The sequence below is a fragment of the Eptatretus burgeri genome, chromosome 8 (assembly GCF_056783735.1).
Source record: "Eptatretus burgeri isolate ZD-2024b chromosome 8, Ebu_testis_v1, whole genome shotgun sequence".
Classification (NCBI taxonomy): Eukaryota; Metazoa; Chordata; class Myxini; order Myxiniformes; family Myxinidae; genus Eptatretus; species Eptatretus burgeri.
In genome coordinates this window covers 48,508,086-48,529,955 of record NC_140968.1, presented here as the reverse complement: position 1 = coordinate 48,529,955, position 21,870 = coordinate 48,508,086, and the positions used below count along the sequence as shown (strand labels likewise).

At 42.2% G+C, this 21,870-nt stretch overlaps 1 protein-coding gene across 2 annotated transcripts in view; it reads left to right on the top strand.

The window, feature by feature from the left end:
* Positions 1 to 21,870, top strand: part of LOC147021693 (src kinase-associated phosphoprotein 2-like) — a 145,781-nt gene that overhangs the window by 18,978 nt on the left and 104,933 nt on the right. For both annotated transcript variants that reach the window (XM_085891951.1, XM_085891950.1), the window contains exon 4: positions 4,386 to 4,481. In XM_085891951.1, coding sequence (XP_085748077.1) covers positions 4,386 to 4,481 — 96 coding nt within the window. The remainder of the gene's footprint in view (positions 1 to 4,385; positions 4,482 to 21,870) is intronic.

Genomic DNA, 21,870 nt, shown 5'->3' with positions numbered 1-21,870 from the left:
GGTAGATATAAGGAGGTGGGGTGAATTGACACTAAAGTTGGAAAAAAAAAAAAGGACGATTGATGGAACATGAACATGCATTGCAAACTCGGATTTTTAACATTTCGAAGTCAGAGATTTGATTAAAGACATTATGTGAGGGATGCAATGAAGGTGAATTAAGAGAATGGAGAAAAGGAACGTTGTAACAGTTGGACTTTCTCGACATGGGATGAAGGAAAGGTCGAATCGAAAACAGCCTTTTGAAGAAGAAAAAGAGTCAAATTATGATACAATTCCGAGAACCACATGTGTGAAAGAGGAAGTTCAAACATTTTAAGACAGTTTTTTAATTTTTTAATTTTTTGATAAAGATTACGTGAGATGAGGTAAAGGAAAGGTTGAAGAAAAATCATGAAGGTGTTTGGTGAATTTGGTTCAGCAAACGGAGAAGGAAGCTGGTAGTTCGCCGAAAGTTACAGGAAGAAGAAGACGGGAAAGAGAAACACGTAGTTACGGGAGTTGTAACGTGAGAGATCAAAATAATAAATATATTTTTTTTTATAAGGTTAAGTAATATTAGGTAAAGGAAAGGTTGAAGAAAAAATTGTGAAGGTGTATGGTGAATGTGGGTTTGCAAAAGTAGAAGATGGTAAATCGGCAGAAGGAGATGGAAGAGTCGGTACAGGAAGTTATGTCATTACGTGGGGTATTATGTGAGAGAAAAGGTATTTTTGGTTGTATTTTTTATATTTTAAGACATCAAACAGAGGGTATTGTTGAGGGTGATAGAAGGAGGGTGGAGGGAAAAGTGGAGAAAATAAAAACTGTTGGCAATAAGAAGAAAATGCAAATAAACGCGACCGCGCACACAAACGGGAAGAAGGGTAGGCCTCAAGGAAAGCCGATAAGAAAAGACAACGAAACCTCAACAATTAGCACGATTTTTAACACAAGACTGAACTCGAAACACACAGTAAACACAGAGATAACAAAATGACAGTAAAAACGTGACAAAAATGACCGGAAAACTTGTCTTTGAGAAAGTCAGAAGAGAGCCTGAAGAGGAACTGCCGCCGCCGCCGCTCAAGAACCAGAAAAACAACTTAACAATAACAAGTGTTCCCTCAAATATGGGCACTCATCAAAAGAAGCAATCTCTGAAGTTACATTAGGTAAGTTACTTTAAAATTGTTGTTGGTATACCTATTATTAAAATGTGTCTGGTTTCCAATGTTGCTTTTGTTTCGTTAGTATTAACAATCAGGATATTTGGTAACATTAGTCTCATTTTTTTTTAATATGTGCAGTAAAATCGGTCAGAATGATTAGTTACATTACTTATCTGCATATGTATTGTTTAAATTTCGAACACATCACTAGGCATTACATCAGGCCCGTAGCAAGTTTAACAATAGCTGTTACGACCTCTCTGACGAGGAAAGGTTCGCCCCACATAACTTTTTTATACACTTTTTGAGGCTAATGAAGAAACTCAGACATTTGGACAAGGACCTTTATCAACAATTCACAAACCAAAACACTATATGGAACTTTAACCTGGGATCCCAGCATCACGAGCTCATAATGGACCAAACAAGCGTACCCAGATTTGAGTTACATAGATTGCTATGTTGTGGACATTGATCATCATTGTAAATTTAATAATGGAGAAAAGATAATACAACAAAACGTAGGCCTTTTCCTGCGGATGGGTATACAAAGTTGAAGCTCGTGGTCGTGGGAGAGCTAGAACACAGAATGAACCAGACATAACAGAACAAAAAGAACATGGTGGAAAGGGTGGAAATACACCAACAGCAGTGTGAAGGGACACTTGGAGTAACAATGGGCGAATGGAAGAATCGAAGCAAGGGGACGGGTAGGAGGACACAGAGCATGAATTCTTTGATGATCTAATATTCTGTATGTTTATTTGAAGACACAGCATGCTAGATAGGAAACATAGATAGGAAACACTGAACCTCTAAATTTCATACAAAGGATCCCACAGTTTTTTTTTTCTACATCTGACCTCGCATCACATATAAAGTCCGTTGCCTGGAGCCAGGCAGGCTGTAAAACCATAAATCTCTAGATCCATCTCATTCACAGTTCATTCTGTGGTCCTAGTTCAGTGAATGCGAGAAATGCAGTGGGAGTTTTAAACGCAACGACAGCCTCAGATATGTGGAAGAGAAAAGCTGCAAATGTCGTTTTTTAACTGCTTATTCTTACTGGATCCTGACTGAGCATTTCCACAAAAAAAAACTTTAATGACAATGACATATAGACTTTATTTTAGTTTGTAGTTTTACAAACTCAAATTTGCAATCATAACAAATAATAAGAGCTCTCTTCCATGGAACTACAACACAGGAGAGGTCCATTTGGCCTATCAAGCCTGTACAATTGTTGCCAACCTACTGTTGTTTGTTTGTGCTCTATTGTTTTTAAATGCTGAGCATCAAGCAAGGAAGCAGCACCTCCCATTTTAAAAGTTTTTTTGTTATGACTCAGCCAGGGTCGGGTGCAAAATCCCAAATTCAGAGCAGATGCTCGAGCCATCATGCCACCAAGTCTGGTGATCTACAATGCAAAGAGATTATGTTCAAGGCTGTGCTTTTTCCAGAGAGTTGACACTGCCAAAAATTCAAGAAGCAGAGAGTACACAGGGTAGATTGCCAATGCTCTTCCCAACAGTGGTCAGGGAAGGTCAGGGCAAGACACGCGAGGCCACCGGGGTATTGGCACGACATGTTCTATTCAATTACTCTTTTCAAAACGTGGGAGTACACAACTGAATTTTATCAAATAGTACAGCTGGCATAATATTAGGTCGAAGAACAACACAGTCAGTGAAGCACCACCCTGCCTAAAAAGCACCAGGGCTGCAGTTTAGAGTTGAGTCAGGCATCAAAGCTATGCTTTATGGCTTTAAGAGCAAGTGCACTACCTCTGCACCATCCTGTCAGTCCTGCGTAGTGCAATAACTGCTCTCAGCTGTCTCTTGCATGAAGAGTTGACAAAGCAAGGAAACATGATTTTATGCTTGCATATTGATACACTGGTGGTTAAAATATTTGCTTGAAATTAATATTTGTCAATAAATATACTGCTTTTCAAAAATAATAATTTGAAAGACATTGCAGTCACAACTCGGTCATTCAAGCAAGCGAGGATAAATGATGGGAAATTTCAAGAACTAGAAAAAGGAGGAGGAATCCTAATTACTTGCTTCTTCTATTAATATACACTCGGCCAGAACATCAGACATACAGGCCAGTCTGGGTGCATACTTGACTTGTGTCTCAACCTCTGACCTTTGCCTTTTGGGCTGGAGGTTTCCTGGAGGTCACGAAGGCTGAAACCTAATAGTAGGGTCAGAGGTCTCATGTTTCGGCTAGCGAGCTGCATGCTTTACTGCGTCTGGGGCTAGCTGTGAGTTTGATCACTGTTAGAAAACGCCAGTGGAAACCGGAATGCACCTGGAAGTACATTCACTTGCTGAATTTTTTTCTTGCTGAACCGCCCATGCATCTTTAAGTACATTCAATAGAAGCCCTCCAAACCCCCAAGCCCACCTTCTTCCAAATTTTTACTTTTTTCTTCTTGAGAGTTAGCTTCTGTATCCATCTTGTCTACACCCTGCGTCCTCCCCTACTTCTCATTCTTACCCGCATCCCTTGTTTGTCTGTGTCCGTCTATTTTGTCCCTCAGCCCTGCTGTTGGTGTTTTCCCCTCCTTCTGCTGTTCTTTTGTTCTGTTGCATTGTGATCTGTTCTATGTTTTAGCTCTTCCATGAGGCTCGATTTGTATGCAAAAAAATTAAGATAAAATAAAATTAAAGAGAAGGTAGCAAGAATTTGGACCTGTCCAGTGTGCCAGTGTTCACTTGCCTACTCCTGGCGAAAGACATGATAGGAGCAGAGACGAACAGTGAGTGCTCCGGTAGCAAATGGCTTTGCCATTTAACGTCCATCCGATGGATGGCGAAACCATTGATACATCGCCGTGCATGCGAAACACCGGGGTGACAACCAGGATGGCATTTTAAAGGCGACGTGAGATATCTTTTCAAACCCGAGAGATTCCAACAAAGGCAAGGCAGCTCAAAGGAGAAAGTGCAAATCTCTAAGCTATCCTGCCAGCACACGCGATTTTACATCTACATTTCTCTATTTATACAATGCATGTGCAATTTGTACACAGGTGTTATTGTTTTTTATGTCAGGTAATGTGAATATTCTTCAACCTTGAGGTGCACTCATGAGTTGAATGAAAGTAGAATGACACATAAGATCAACTGAGCAATTCTTTCAGAGATGGTTTTTCTCCATACAATATTCTTCGTCCAATGAACGCATGCATTGCTCTCATGATTGAACATGTCTTACCTCCCTCAGATGTACAGGAGATAGATTCCTGCAGAGCATCCCCTGTGTACTTCAGAGATGAAGTTTCCATTGCCTCGGGAAGCAGCGATTGCACAAGTGAACATGGTAACACGGCGAGATACACACACACACACACACACACACACACACACACACACACACACACACACACACACACACACACACACACACACACACACACACACACACACACACACACACACACACACTGTCCATGATGTTGCAGTACGAGTCTTTGAACCGTTTCTTTTGTCCTTATCGCTGATTATACACTGCCTTTTAAAGCATCACAAAGCACATTGCTCTACTTGCAACACAGGTAAAGTAAGGATACGAAAAAGCAGCTGATATTTCAACACTTTTTTCACACAACTTTTAAAGGGCGAAAGTTCATTTTTATTCCGTTTTTTATTTATTTTTTATTTTTAGCAATTACGCAAAGATTGGTATTTGCATCAGCGAGGTGACGGGTCTTACTTCTGGTGATTTTAAAACTAACAATTAAGCAGCTTGGTGAGCACTTGCCAATGGGGCTTAAGCACTCAAGCAAGCACTCCAACAGAATGTCTGGCTTGGCGAAAGTGATTACCGATTGCCGATCAGTCATATAAACCCATTAACCTGGAAGCTCCCAAGCAATATCCGAAGTGGACAAATGAACACTTTGCAGCAGTTGGAACTGCTGCTACGTTGAATTCTGGATCTTACATTTTGTAATTCGGTTTAGTTGAGGAGATTCTCAAGGTGATGGCACGTGCGGAAATGAAATAAAGCCATGATCGCCGATGTCTCCGGGCGTTTATAAGCATGGCAATGTATTCAGCAACTTGCAGGTATGATGAACAGACATTCGACGATATAAGTGAGGAATGTGAAGAAAAACAAACTTTATGGTTAAGAAATCGTTGCGGCCTGTTCCAAGTAAAGGCATTGTTGAGCAGGCCAAACAAAATGGAGAATTAAGACCCCGGTGAGGTGTCCGAGGATGCACCTGTTAAAGGATATAATTAAATAAGGTCATTAATTATCTTCAAAAGGAGTGTTTTCTTTAACCCAAGCACCCGATTTTCACTCAGGCACTTCCTTGGAGTTCCCTTAGTAGGCATACAAAGTTTCAGGCTGCTTGGTTTCATGGTTTTGGAGTTATGGAGGAGACACACACTGATATTTATTAGTGTAGACACACTTCACCATCATCGTTATCATCACACCACCTTAAATAATTTCTTCATTTATATACTCAAAATGTTGTGGGCGGATTTGTATGAAATTTGGTGGAGATGTTGGGTGTGTGATGGAACTAAATGATTAGACTTTGGTGAAGATCTGAATCCGATAATTTTTTGAGTGATTCTTCACCATTGAAAGGATAGGCCAAAAATGATTTATATAGCATGACATCTCACAAATTTGTGGATGGATTCGGGCAAAACTTGGACAGCTTCGGTGTGTGAGAAGGAAGAATCAATTCTATTTTGGTAAAGATCCAGATTCAGATCTGGATACGAGAATTTTTCACCAGGGTTGTCCGGCTGTCCGTCCGGCTGTTCCTCCGTCCGGGCGTCTACATTTATAGCTGTGAGTGTGATAACTCATAAACTGTTCGCCATATCGATTTGAAATTTGAGTCACACATGTACCACCTGAAAAGGAAGAACCCTATTGATTTTGGGCGTGGCCGGATCCGAGATGGCCGACTGGGACGGCCATCTTGAAAAAAAATATTTTTGTAATAAATGGAAAACCGCTTATCTGATTTCAATTATTTTTGGTTACGACGTTCCTCACCCCTGGGGAACTTTTTCGAGATGATGACCAAATGGTGTCTTGTTTGCAATTCACCTCCCTCATTATCTGGAATATGTATGACCTTTTTCATTCAATGGCGGGGGATTCCCCATCTCTGATGGTATATTTAATTTTTGAAGTGATTCTTCAATCACCATTGAGAGATGTGGTCAAAAACGATATGTAGCATAATATTACAAAACGTTGTGGACGAGTTATGACAAAACTTGGTGGATGAGTTGGTTAGGTGACAAGAACAAGCCGATTCAATTTTGGTTCATGTTCGGATCCAGATCCCACCTATCAGTGGGATACATTACAGTGGGTACACTCTACAGAGCGCCGTTCTCAATGCAGTATTTTTTTCATGTCAGTATGTAAATTGAAATATTCGAAAATGATCTGATGTAATGATTCTATTTTTTTAATCTATCGATCGTATAGTACTCACTGAGTAAACGTACCATATACAAATTATTTACTTCCATTGAAGATGTTATCCCATAAAACGTAAGTGATTTAAGCTTCAAGCAGGCTATATCTGATCATAGTTTGGGCCCACAACACTCTGGGATTTTTTTTTTTTTTAAATCTCCATAATTGCAGGTGGGACGGTGTATTCAATCAATGTAAAAAACTGAAAAGCGTGCTTACCCATCCAGCGACTCCTACTGGTAGCACATTAAAAGTAGTATAGGGTTGGCAAGATTGCAGACACACTTGCTTCAAAGATGTCTTGCCTGGCTCCAATCTTGACCCAGCTTATGAACTCACCCTGGTGTTTTGTATGCAGGGCGAGGCATCAACGTGTGTGCTATCTATCAGATGTTAACCTGGGTGTCCCATCTGTTAGAATCAGTTAGTGTACGTTAAAGTCCCAAAGAATCTGTGAAGAGTAAGGCAGTTATTGCTGGCACTCTGGCAGAATACCAGATTCCTACTCGAATCTACAGACTGCACCTCATCAGAGGCACAACCGCACTCCCAGCAAAGAACCAAACCTGAGGCCATGTGTTTCATACAAAACTAGAAGGGCACTCGGTAGAGCATATACCTCCACCAGGTTGAACAGTTTATGTTTTGTATTGCACTGATAGGTAGGATCTGAATTCAGACCTAAACCAAAACCCAATTGCCTTGTTCTTGTCACCTACCCAACTCATCCACCAAGTTTTGTCATGATCCGTCCACAACTTTTTTGAGATATCCTGCTCAGAGTCAAACAAACAGTGGTGTAAACATAACCTCCATCAACCTTCATGGATGGAGGTAATGATGACGTCTCTATAATAATGATTTTTCCCATTTGAAGATCAAAGACAGAATTACAGTTCAGATAACCTACTAGCGGAGGTACATGATACCAATTGAATGCTTCTCGTTTTGGCTGTCAATGCACACATCATTGTCAAGGGATATCTTATTTTCGATACTTCGTCATGCAGAGAAAGGATGTTTCTTTGAATGTATGTCAGCAAAGAACAGCGAATATTAAACGTGACAATTTTATAGAAGATCTCCAACTTACAGATATCTGCTAAGCACCACTAACTCATCGATCGATCAGTATCTACTTTCTAATTTTGAAATCGGGCAATGAAATTGCTTCTTCAGCCAACAATAAACCAATTAATCAATCCTTCTCTGAAATAACAACACGAAGAAACTGCTTTGGCCAGTTACAAGAAATGTGTAAATTATTTGGATTTGTGGTTCCTTGCTGAACCCCCCTACCCCCCCTCAAAAAAGATCATATATCTGGAGCCCAAAAAGGAAAGCCTCAAGGGGTATGAATAATGAAAGAATCATGGAAAATGGAATGAGCCTTACTGTACATCCTCCTATTTGGCAAAGTATCATTCATAATACAGTGAGACATATTTATTCACAACCTTTTTTTCATTCACCAAAACACTTCTTCATTCATGAAAAAAAAAACACTTTAATTTGTTGAAATATCTTTTGTAATTCCTGTAAAATTCCAGGGTTTGTTGTCTCCAGGTACATGTTTAAACAAACCTGTCCAGTTTGGCTCCATACACACACACACACTCAGGCAATTCCTGTCCAACAAAGAATAAATAAAATTGGAGAAATATATTTTGCCACTACTATTTTAATGACATTCAGTATTTAATTCCATAAACACACATTAGTATTGCATCATCCTTTAGAGTAACACAGAACTGTAATACATACAGTAACCCATCTCTTGAGTTAAGTCCATAGTGTGGTCGGATGTCTCATCCTAGATAATAAAGCCATACCATTGATCAAGAGTATAAAACATTATGATCTTGCAGTAAAATCAGGCAAGATCATATTGGTCACGAACTAACACATTATAAGATCAATAGAAATACAATACTGTATTTATCTTTAAAATCAAGCAAAATTTATTTCAAGTTAATAAGTTCGCTCCACATGAATGATTTATGAACTAGAAGGGCACTCGGTAGAGCGCATACCTCTGCCATGCAATGCCTGACCCACAAGAACATATCTGAACCAATACATTTTTCAAATATCATTCTGAATATCGTTTTTACCGGGTGTAGTGGCGTGCACCTGTAATTCGGCTACTCGGAGGCTTGGGTTGGAGGATCGCCTGAGGACGGGGGCTCTGTGCTGGGCCGTGCTATGAGAGGGTGTAGGGCAGCCCGGAATCATGGCGAAACCCAATCCATATCCTTGTGTCGCAAGAGGCGACCAGGGTTGCATCAGGAAGGGCATCCGGCGTAAAACCTGCGCCAAATCAGTATGCGGTTCATGACGGATGATCCGCTGTGGCGACCCCGAACGGAGCAGCCGAAAGACGAACAACAACATTCTGAATATCGTTTTTGGCCCAATCTCTCAATGGTGAAGAAACACTTGTGAAATTAAATAATTCCCATATGCAGATCCAGATTCGGATCTTCCCCCAAATTTTATCAATTTGTCCTTGCGGCACACCCATCCTGTCCACCAACTTTCGTCCGAATCCATCCACAATTTTTTGAGATATCGTTCACACAGACAGACAGAAAGGGGTGAAAACATAACCTCCTTCACCTTCGGTGGCGGAGCTAACAATTATTACCCCATGCTCACGAAGTGAAAAGTGGGGTTAAGCAATTGGTTCACTTGTCTGTCTATCTGTGTGTCTACAAATGTCAGTTTATGATGGAGGAACAACTTAATTTCAGTCTAATGTTATATTTTCAACACGAATCGGAACATGAATCGGAAAACAAAACTGCAGTTTCGCAGTACTTTGGCTCTGAATTCATTCCAATCCTGCATGTGCATTGATGAGTAAGATTAAAAAAAAATTATTCTGTCTGCCTGTCTGACAGTCAAACAAAATTAAATCATTCCAAACAGGGAACTCACTGTTTATCAGGATGTCATAGAGGACCCATACAACAGCCACAAAGATCTAATGTTACATGTTAAATAAGGTGGTGTAAAAGATTCTGCATTAACAGCGATAAACTTCCGGATTTTCTTTCTATGACCTTTAAGGTCTCCATTTTATTTTAATTGCATTATATATTAGAAGGCTGCAGAGCATAAATCACATTTTTGCCACTTTTAAAACCCTTGCCTTTAGCAGTACTTGGCAATATATTACAGCGTTTTACGTCATCAAGGCCAATCAAATTTGCTGTTCGTAGACCTAGCCCATGTTCTTTTTGCATTATATTTATTCCTCATTATATTATTATTAGTACGATTATATATATATATATATATATATATATATATATATATATATATATATATATATATATATATATATATATATATATATATCCCAAGACTACGTGGAATGTGTCCTATTATTGCATCATGTATTGGAAGGAGTTGCGTCATTGGTGTTTCCATAGTCAACAAGGGAAAAAGCAAAAATGAATTGCAACTGCAAATTTGGTCGATTCTGCGGCATTTGTTGCAGAAACATATCTTATCCTTGCAGGATGCTCTTATATTCCATATTAATCTTCAGCAGCTTTATGTTTTTGTCATAGATGACTTGCCAGCTTTGATACACTTTATAAGCACATTTCCTATTCGTTGTCAGTAAGATTTTTCTCATATGGCTTTCATCATCATTGATGGATTTGTATTGTGGTGTTCCGCCTGGAGGCAGGTTCAGTACTGCCAAAACGGTTTCTGGGCAAGGGTTATTGGGTGGTTTTCCATTGTCTTCCCAGCAGTAGATAGGACAGGAATTTGTAACTTGGCCATGGTGCTGACAACAGTTCATCTACTTTTCGCAAAGGACGCCATGGGAATCTTTAACATTCACCAACTATTGTCAGCAGATGGGATGCCAGTTGAACATCCATCCGAGGTACAAGACAGACATTGATAAATCACCAGGCCTATGAAACAACGGAATGACAGTTTTTATCGCAGGGTCAGAATTTTAACCCAGGGTAAATGGCTTAGAAGCGAATGTACGTACCTCTCGAGCCTAGGCCATCCTGTCAGCCCCATCTTTGATGTGCTAAACTCGATCTTGAGAGAGCATCGGTGCTGCCACACCAATTCCTGGGCACAGGTTATACTGTTGCAAATTTGGAAGCTTACTGCACACAACAGCCAGGTCCTATAGATCAGCTATATCAGTATGTGTTTCTAGTTAGGGTCCCATCTTATGTTTAATGGGTCATTAATTGTACGTGTGCTGTGAGTTATTTTGATAGTTAGGATTTAAATTACCTACAACAACGACAATGACACGTGCCTTCGCTTCCTTCCACCATCATCCACCGACACCATTGCACGCGTGCATCTCAGCACGTATGTGGGCGGAGTCCAGTGTGCTAGGCGGGGTTTCTCTGGATGGTGTGCGAGCCTCACCCCAAAATATGGGCACAAGCGTTGCGCTCTGGCTTCGCTCCAAATATGGGCATAAGCGTTGCGCTCTGGCTTCGCCCCAAATATGGGCACAAGCATTTCGTTCTGGCTTGGCTCCAAATATGGGCGTAGAGCGTTCTCTCGGCCCAATGAGGGAGTACGAGCGGAGGATAAGAGAAGTGCGCGTGGGCCAAACAAGAGAGTGGCAGAGAGTAGAGAGTTGTCTTCTGGTCTTCGGACATCTGGTGGTCTTCTGAAGCCAGTCGTCGCCCTCCTGGGGTCCCGCCAACAGAGCGTCTTCTCTTGTGGCCTGTGTGCCTGTGAGCCTGTCCCGCGAGGATCGCCTGCCTGGGCTTGGAGCGGAATTGTGTGGTGGGTTTGAGTCCTGCCACACCGGATCGTCGAAGACCGCATGAGGCGAAGAGGTCTGAGAATAGGCTCTGACCTCCAGCTCGCCTTTCCTCAAGCTGGAGGCCTCCAATAAAGACCTGACGGGTCCGTTTCTGTGTGTGTGTGTGTGTGTGTGTGTGTGTGTGTGTGTGTGTGTGTGTGTGTGTGTGTGTGTGTGTGTGTGTGTGTGTGTGTGTGTGCGTGCGTGCGTGTGTGTGTGTGTGTGTGTGTGTGTGTGCGTGCGTGCGTGTGTGTGTGTGTGTGTGGCACCAGTCTATTAAGTAAAACTGCATAAGTGCTTGTACATAAATTGCTATTCCCTCATTATTCGGTTAACTCTGCCTTCTTGCGTGCTCCCCTGCCCCATTATAAATAAATATCCCTTTTGTTAAATGTTCCAGCTCGCTTCTGTGTTTCTTCCATTGGCTTGGGACGGCGAGTATTGAGAAATAGCGAGGCCATAAATTGTTCATCGGGTCCGACGGGCCTTGGTAATCTCCGCTTGGGTTACACACGGTTCGGGCTCGGTAACGGCTCGTTCCGCTCGAGGTCCGTTGAGGGTGTGAATTCCCTGGTAGCTTTGTCCGCATGGGTAATTCGGTATATTGATCTTTGGCAATTAACCCGACCCCACGCGCTCAAATTATTCGCGATTCTTGGTCCAGTAAGGGACCCGTGCCTTTCGGACTTATCCAAAAGGCACGACCTCAATTCCAGTGTGTTCGGTGGAGCCGACCCTACTGCTCCCTCCAGCGGTTGTGCTCGCCACCAATACCCGGCCCCGCAACAATACTGGTTGGTTTGCCATTGCCTTCCAGGCATAACTCGGTGCAGGAATTTTAAATTTGTTCATGGTGCTGGCAATAATTTTCCTGCTCTTCACAAAAGACGCCATGGGATCTTTAATGTCCATTGATGACCAGTGCAGGCAGACGGGTCCTCTGGCTTAACATCAACACATCGATGCATTGCCCTTCATGAGAAACACCAGGTGACAGTTTCAAGCTAGGTTGAGAATCAAATCCGGGTTCGACAGCTCAAAGGCAGTTGTGCATCCTGCTAAGCTATCGTTCCTGCTCCATATGACTTTGAAACCATTATTCAAAATGCTTGGAAAACAGACAGTTAACATAAAATCTGTCTTATCATTGTATCATATTGTCTCGTTCAACAACAAACGTGAACAGCACAAGTTGATTTTTGTATGCCCTTTTGAAAAAGAGTAGGCCATTGCATGCCAGTGGCATTGCCAAATCTTGAATTTCCACCATGATACTTGTTGGGGGGAGTTGGGGTACCACATCAGCCACACAACTAAGTCCCATAAATGATGCATACCAGCAACCAAGTGCTACATGTACATGAATGAAATGTAATATGGTAAACCTATACATTTTCTGATGTGGAATGTACATTACCCAGTGGCCATAATGACCATCAAATTAATGAGGCCAAACGCGCACCTCTTTATTCCATAAAACAAGGAAGACGGTTCCCCAATGTAAGGAGGAAACAAAACAGAAGCCTGTTCCTACAGTATACATTGATCAGGGCTTCTTTATCCATCTGACAAGCAATTGTCATGTTCTTCTGCTTAATGTAATATCATATTGCTCTGAATTTAATGCTACAAGCAAAATGGCCAAGGAAAAGTCTCAAAGTTCATGTATTCCAATATTGGACCAGTAATTCTCTGTGATTTCCCTGTGGAGTATACGTGAGTGGAAGCATAACTTCTACTTTTAATGACCATTGATCTTTAGTACAAGAATCCTTGGTTTACCTATTGATATATTTTTTTTTCCTTGAAATGCCCCTTAAATGTCGGGTGAGAAGTAGTTTAAATCGATGAGTTGGCCTGCAGGGCTTGTTTTGTAAATTCTAGTACAAGGTCTTAAGAAAAGGGGGAGCAGTGGGGAAGGGGTGGGGGTTCAACAATGACTATGTTGGGCTCCTCTATTTTCTACTGGTAGTTAAACCAAGTCTAAAAACCATAAGTACCAAGTATTAGTTACAAACAGCAACACATAACCTGAAATATCACCATTGTACAACCATCAATCCATCCCTTGGGACAAAAACTCTGTGCACATAACAGCGTTGGTGCTGCCTAAGCAGTCTCCTTGGCTATTGGGCACAATTCTGGACGGGTCGCCACTCCGACACAGGATACCAGCAAGCTGGCACTCATTTTTCCGACCTCGGAAGGATGACAGGCAGAGTCAACCCCACCTTGTATTAATTCAACAGCCGAGGGGGATTTGAACTCAGGATCCTAAGATCCCAAGAACGCCACTCGAATCATTAAGTCAACACCAGGCAAATTGTACAACCCTGTACTCACTTTCCTTCCATCATTATTTCCACCCTTCTCTCACATGGCCCATTTTACTTTGTCTGCTTGCTTTACCCTCACAGAAAAACACACGGTCACTCACATTGAGCTTTGCAGAACCAAGTTCATTGTATGTTCAGCAGGAAGAGGGTTAGTGGGGGGTGATGTAGGGTGAGCATTGGGGTGGCGTATGTTCCACCGTCTGCATGCTTTGCAATGCATTGCACGACCCATGTGGCATCCAGAAGCTTGTGCTGCAGTGCAAGCCTTGGACCGGGCCAGGTGGTGTAAATCTCGGACACCTCAGTGCCCTCAGAAGCGCCAGCCTTGCGGTCTGCCTGGCCTCAAAACAAATCCTCTTAATGAGAATCTATGAGCATCTTTATGGAACACAGCCAGCTCTTGGGCCATTTTATGGTGCTTCGTCATTCGACGTCACCAATGTTGACAGGGCGGCGTCCAGCGCAGCTGTGAAAAAGCTTTAATCCCCACATTCATTGCCCACTATCTATCAGATGTCGGTGCTTAACACCTGGAGTTCTTTTTACATCAATTGGACACGCGCTTGCCATTCTGTTATCGTGTTTGGAAGGAGGCCATGTTTTACCCTTCAGTGTCATCATTTTGATACTTCTTGACAATGTCATTGTTCCGATTGTATGAGTTAAGGTTATACATAGATTGATATAAATTATCACGCGGTAGTGCTTTTTGGTGTGTTAGCCAGCTGTCTGTGGTACTGCACGATGGAAGCAAGCATGGGGGAAGTGTATTTTCCCAGGAGTGCATTGCTTCATGACAGCCATTGTACACATTGATGCTGGTTTCTTTGGTCTTGTCATAATAGCTTATTGGGTAGCAAAAGCTGTCACAGGTTATCCTTTAATCTAATGAGATTGCACCGTGTGAAAAGTTTTTAAAAAAATTTAAAAAGTCCTGCATTTGTTGTCAATCTTTTGGTTCTAATTACCACCAAGTTAATTTGTGCTGTACTGATTTGTAGAACCAACCAGCTACTCATATAACATTTTGATAGCTCTGCAGACAAAGAGGGACAGAATACACTCTCCCTCAAGCTATTATACTCAGCTTTCAGCTTGGGCAAACATTTGAAAGTTTATCACATGTACTTGTCTGTTTTAACCCCCATGCTGAAGGAGCATACAGAGCACATGCTCATGATTGATATTGAAAGACTGTGGCAATCATAAAGTTTGTGACCTGTGCTAGAGCCAATAACAGCAGTTTGATGAGGGTAGTGTCTGAAATAATGAGTTCAGTGCTGAGCAGTTCTGACATTTATTCAATTAATGAGGCAGTTCCAATCTTACTAATCTAAAAAAAGTGGCCCTTGCTCTTCAGATGTATTTTTTTTTTTTATCAAGCTGGGTGGTTGTAGATCTTCCCTGGCGATTCAAAGATTGTGCATTAAAAATCTATTCCTTGTCTGAAAGGCCCACAGGGAAGGGAACTGGCAGGGCCGCATGGTAAACTGACAGGGCTTAAAAAAATGCTTCTGCAGCACATGTATTGCATTTGAATAGGCTTGAAGTAAAGGCAAATACCTGTAAATTGCCACACGGCATGCAGATTATGCTCAATAAATTATGGCACTCCAATTAAAATAACCGAACAGACTGGATATTGCACTGTTCGTGAATCGTGCCTCTGAAGTTGAGCATTTCTCCAAGAGGAAGGGACGTTCAAGCTTGGTGTGGAGAGATTTAAGTGAGTGAAGTTTATGTCCACTGAACCACATGCAGTCATGCATGACTGCTCAATCTCTTGCCAGCGCAAACACTGTGATGAATGTGCATGAGTAATTTTGCACTGCAAATGTGGAAACGGAAATTTATTTCATGCAACATCTACTTTTGTTCACCTGTGCCCTGGAGTTTTAGAACGTCCACCAGTAGGTGTCAGGTTGACTGTAAAGCGAACTTAAGTGGATGACAGGCTCCAAGATGCAATGTCAAGCACGCACAGGACCCACTGTGGAAGTGTATCACAAAATGCAGCTCTGTTGGACCTGCAAGACGGCAATGCTAACAAACGATCGGTTTATCATCAGAAATATTATATCCTGAACTCGAGTTCACAACGATACAGATTAATTTGCAATCTGCCTTATCGACTTCCCCATCCACCCATCCATCGGGACTATACTGTGCACAGAGCATCGGTGCTGTCTAAAGGCCCTGTCACACCTTGACGATTTAGCCAATGTATGCCTGACGTATGTTAGATTGGGCTAAAACGCCGGCACACCTCGAATACGTTATGGTTAAGTTTTGTATACGTTAAGAGCACGCTGAAAAACACTGCCATACGTCATAGTACGCTGACTTTCATCGTTGTACTTTGCGGTTGTCCTCAAATTTTTGCATGCTTGAAATTTTTCGACGTATGCCAGCGTATGACACACGTTCCGCTACGCTGGCCATAAGTTGTAGGCATGTTATGCGATCGTTGACACACGTCGACACACGTTACTTGCAAGTTACTCACAAGTCGAAACACGTCGAGGTAATGATTAGCGTACCCTAAACTTATCTATAACCGATGAGTAACGTGTTGTAGGCACGTTACACGATTGTTGACACACGTCGAGGCACGTTATGCGATCGTTGACACACGTCGAGGCACGTTACTTGTAAGTTACTCATAAGTTGAAACACGTCGAGGTAATGCTTAGCGTACCCAAAACTTATTTCTAACCTATGAGCAATGTGCTTTGAACCTATGTGTAATGTACCTCCAACGCATATTGACGTATGTAGACATATTTGAACGACGTCTTCCGGACAACCACAGAACTTACTGAACGTGTTTCTAATTTACAGCCACCGTATAATGGCGTATTGGCAGCGTTAAAAAAAAACAAGAACAACAATAACTTCCGATATTTCGTCACGTGCCGTTATGTCACGTCCGATTGCCTCTTCAGTTTGCTCATGTCTTATTCTTAGTTCTTCCTCTGTGAATATTTTCTTTTTCAGGATATTGTCATGTCGACGTCGAAACTTAAAAGCAAATGTCCGAATATATTTTAAAATTCGTGATAGACTGAAAAAAAACAAAAACAACAACAACAACAACTTCAGATATTTCGTCACGTGCCTTCACCGAGCCAAGGAGAAAAAAAAGAAAATGTGCCTTGACGGAGAAAATAAGTTCCGGGCATGCGAAACATTACCTCGACGTGTTTCGACTTATGAGTAACTTACAAGGAGCTTGTGTCGACGTGTGTCAACGATCGCATAACGTGCCTACAACTTATTCCCAGCGTAGCGGAACGTGTGAGCCATACGGCGAGTACGTCGTAAAATTTTCAGCATGCTTGAAATTTCACGACGTACTAAACGTACCACGAAATATGATAGCGTACTTCATCGTTTTTCAGCGTGCTCTTAACCTATACACAACTTACCCATACCGTATTCGACGTGTGCCAGCGTTTTAGCCCAATTTTGCATACGTCAGGCATACGCTGGCTAAATCGTCAAGGTGTGACTGCGATGTTGACACTTCCAATTTACAGGCGATTATGATATAAATCGGCGTGCGGCAGGTTTTTAACAGGCTACGCCACGAGTCCGTCGGCGATATGTGCAGCGCGCTATGCCTAAGTTAAACTATCGTTGGGCATAGGTTGTGAACGCCGACAACAGACTAAGCATTCGTTGGTATAAGTTATCTATAAGACAACGAAACGTTCTGTGCCCGTTACTAATATGTTATGCAAACAACCAACACGTTATGAATACGACCAAAACTTTTAAAAATAACATCAAAATTTCAGCATACGCCAACGTTTTACATACATTTTTATCCGTTGCCATTGCTGGCTAAATCGTCAAGGTGTGATAGCGCCTTAAGCAGCCTCCTGGGTTATTAGGACAGGCACAATCCTGGACAGGTCATGAGTCTGACACAGTATACTTTAATGGTTCAATCATCCCAGTAAGCTGGTACTGACTTCGCCAAACTCAGAAGGATGACAGGCTCAATCAACTCCACCTGGTAATAATTCAACAGCCGAGTAGAATTTGAACTCAGGTTCCCAAGTCCACTACCCTAACCATTAAGCCAACACCAGTCATAGTGTTAACATGGACGATGTTAAGCAAGGACTTTACTAACTTTCCAAGCAAGTACAGTTAGTAATGGATAGACTTGTTTGGAAAGTTAATAATCCATTCACTTGGTCAGAAAGTTAGTAATCCATTTACTTGGTTGGAAAGTTAATGGATAAATTTGGTTGGAAAGTTAACTAATTTACTTTGTCGGAAGGTTACTAATCGATTTACTTGTTGAAAAGTTAATGATATGAACCCCACCCCTAATTTCATTAATCCTTATGAGAAAAATTGCTTTGATTAACAATGTTTTGATATCTGTTGTACTTTTCAAGAACGTGTCCCCGGCGTAAACTGAGGTCTGAGAGCATATACATATGAGCAAATACAACCCGTTGCTTCGCTGACAGGTGAATAAAGGAGAAGGGAGGGAGAAGAGGGAGAGAGGGGAGAGGGGTGGGAGAAAGGGAGAGGTGACAAAGAGGGAGAGGAGAGGGGTAGGAGGGAGAGGAGTGGGAGAGAGAAAGGGAGAAGTGACAGAGAGGGAGAGTAGAGGGGTAGGAGAGAGAGGAGTGGGAGAGAGAGATGGAGAAGAGAAGGGTATGAGAGAGAGAGGGAGAGGAGAGGAGGGGAGAGGGGTTGGAGAGAGAGGGGGAGAGGGGTGGGAGAGAGAGGGGAGAGGGGTGGGAGAGAGAGGGAGAGGGGTGGGAGAGAGAGAGTGAGAGGAGTGGGAGAGAGAGAGAGTGAGAGGAGTGGGAGAGAGAGAGAGAGTGAGAGGAGTGGGAGACAGAGAGAGGGAGAGGGGTGGGATAGAGAGAGGGAGAGGGGTGGGATAGAGAGAGGGAGAGGAGAGGGATGGGAGAGAGGGAGAGAGAGGAGAGCGATGGGAGGGAGGGAGAGAGAGGAGAGGGGTGGGAGAGAGGGAGAGAGAGGAGAGGGGTGGGAGAGAGGGAGAGAGAGGAGAGGGGTGGGAGAGAGGGAGAGAGAGGAGAGGGGTGGGAGAGAGGGAGAGAGAGGAGAGGGGTGGGAGAGAGGGAGAGAGAGGAGAGGGGTGGGAGAGAGGGAGAGAGAGGAGATGGGTGGGAGAGGGGGAGAAAGAGAGGAAAGGAGTGGGAGAGAGGGAGAGAGAGAGGAGAGGGATGGGAGAGAGGAGAGGGGTGGGAGAGAGAGCGCCTTCTCTGCCCACTTACTTCAGACTCCGCCTCTCTCCACCCATTGGCTTCTGGCTCCGTGATTAATTAAGTAACCTCCTTGATTAAAAGCATTCCAGGTGACCACCTTGTGAAGCTGGTTGAGAGAATGCCAAGTGTGTGCAAAACTGTTATAAAGGCAAAGGGTGGCTACTTTGAAGAATCTAAAATATAAAATATACTTTGATTTGTTTCAAACTTTTTTGGTTACGACATAATTCCATATGTGTTACTTCATTGTTTTGATGTCTTCACAATTATTCTTCAATGTAGAAAATTGTAAAAATAAAGAAAAACCCTTGAATGAGGAGGTGTGTCCAAACTTTTGACTGGTACTGTGTGTGTGTGTGTGTATGTATATATATATATATATATATATATATATATATATATATATATATATATATATATTTATATATATATATATATATATGTATGTTTGTATATATATATATATATATATATATATATATATATATATATATATATATATATGTATGTTTGTATATATATATATATATATATATATATATATATATATATATATATATATATATATATATATATATATATATATGTATGTTTGTATATATATATATATATATATATATATATATATATATATATATATATATATACACACACATAAATATATATATATATATATATATATATATATATATATATATATAAACATATATATATATATATATATATATATATATATATATATATATATATATATATATATATATATACACACATATATATCCCTGTGTTTCGTAAGAGGCGACCAGGGTTGCGTCAGGAAGGGCATCCGGCATAAAACATGTGCCAAATCAATATGCGGATAATGCGGATGATCCGCTGTGGCGACCCTTAACGGGAGCAGCCGAAAGAAGAAGAAGAAGAAGATATATACACATTTTTTGCAATCTATACATACATATATTGCAAGTGTATGCCCCGGTTAGAATAGGTGTACCATTTCCCTGTGTGTCGTATGAGGCGACCGGGGTTGCGTCAGGAAGGGCATCCGGCGTAAAAACCTATGCCAAATGATTATGCGGACAACAAAACGAATTTCCAGACTGGATCGGTCGAGGCCCGGGTTACCAACGACCGCCACTGCTACCGGTGGTCAGCAGGGTACCGGTGGAAATTGTGCTACTGCTGGGCGAAGGAGGAGAAGGAGACGGGGAAGGCGAGTCCGGAGGCAGTGGGAAAGCGGGAAGAGTAGAAGTGTGGAGGTGAGAGTTGGAACTCTGAATGTTGGGACGATGACTGGTAAAGGGCGAGAGTTGGCTGATATGATAGAGAGCAGAAAGGTGGACATACTGTGTGTACAAGAGACCAAGTGGATGGGGAGTAAGGCTAGGAGTATTGGAAGTGGTTTCAAACTGTTCTACCATGGTGTGGATGTAGGAGAAATGGTGTCGGGGTAATCCTGAAGGAAGATTACATCAAGAGGGTATTGGAGGGAAGGAGAGTGTCTGACCGAGTGATGAGTGTGAAGTTGGAAATTGAAGGGGTGATGATGAATGTCATCAGTGCATATGCCCCAATTTTTGGGGTGTGAGATGGAGTATAAAGAAGGTTTCTGGAGTGAGTTACATGAAGTGGTGGAGAGTGTATCCAAGGATGTAAGAGTGGTGATTGGAGCAGATTTCAATGGGAATGTTGGGGAAGGGAATAAAGAGGATGAGGAGGTGATGGCTAGGTACGGTCTCAACAAGAGAAATGTGGAAGTGCAAATGGTGGTAGAGTTTGCAAAAAGAATGGAAATGGCAGTGGTAAATATGTATTTCAAGAAGAAGGAGGAACACAGGGTGACGTACAAGAGTGGAGGAAAGTGCACACAGGTGGATTACATCTTAAGCAGGAGATGCAACCTGAAAGAGATTAGTGACTGTAAGGTGGTGGCAGGGGAGAGTGTAGCTCGACAGCATCGATTGGTGGTCTGTAGGATGACTTTAGAGGTGAGGTTGAGAAAGAGAGTGAGGGCTGAACCAAGGACCAGATGGTGGAAGCTGAAGGAGGAAGACTGTTGCGTGGAATTTAAGGAGGAGGTGAGACAGGCGTTGGATGGTGGTAAAGATGGGTGGGATGATTGGGCAACTACAGCAGAAGTGGTGAGGGAGATAGCTTGGAAGGTACTTGGTGTGACATCTGGACAGAGGAAGGAAGATAAGGAGACTTGGTGGTGGAACGAAGAAGTACAGGAAAGTATAAGGAAGAAGGGGTTGGTGAAAAAGAAGTGGGATAGTCAGAGAGATGAAGAGAGTAGGCAGGAGTACAAGGAGTGGTGGCGAAAGGCAAAAAGAGAGGTGGCAAATGCTAAGAAAAAGGCATATGACGAGTTGTATGAGAAGTTGGATACCAAGGAAGGGGAAAAGGATTTATACCGATTGGCAAGACAGAGGGACCGAGCTGGGAAGGATGTGCTGCAGGTTAGGGTGATAAAGGATGCAAATGGGAATGTGCTGACGAGCGAGGAGAGTGTGTTGAGAAGGTGGATGAAGTACTTTGAGGAGCTGATGAATGAAGAAAATGAGAGTGAAGGTTGGAAGAGGTGGAGATAGTGAATCAGGAAGTGGGGTGGATCAGTAAGGATGAAGTGAGGACTGCTATGAAGAGGATGAAAAGTGGAAAGGCGGTTGGCCCAGATGGTATACCAGTGGAGGCATGGAAGTGCTCAGGAGAGATGGCAGTGGGGTTGTTAACCAGATTGTTTAATATAATCTTGGAAAGTGAGAGGATGCCGGAGGAGTGGAGATTAAGTGTACTGGTTCCGATTTTCAAGAACAAGGGTGATGTGCAGAGCTGTGGAAATTACAGAGGGA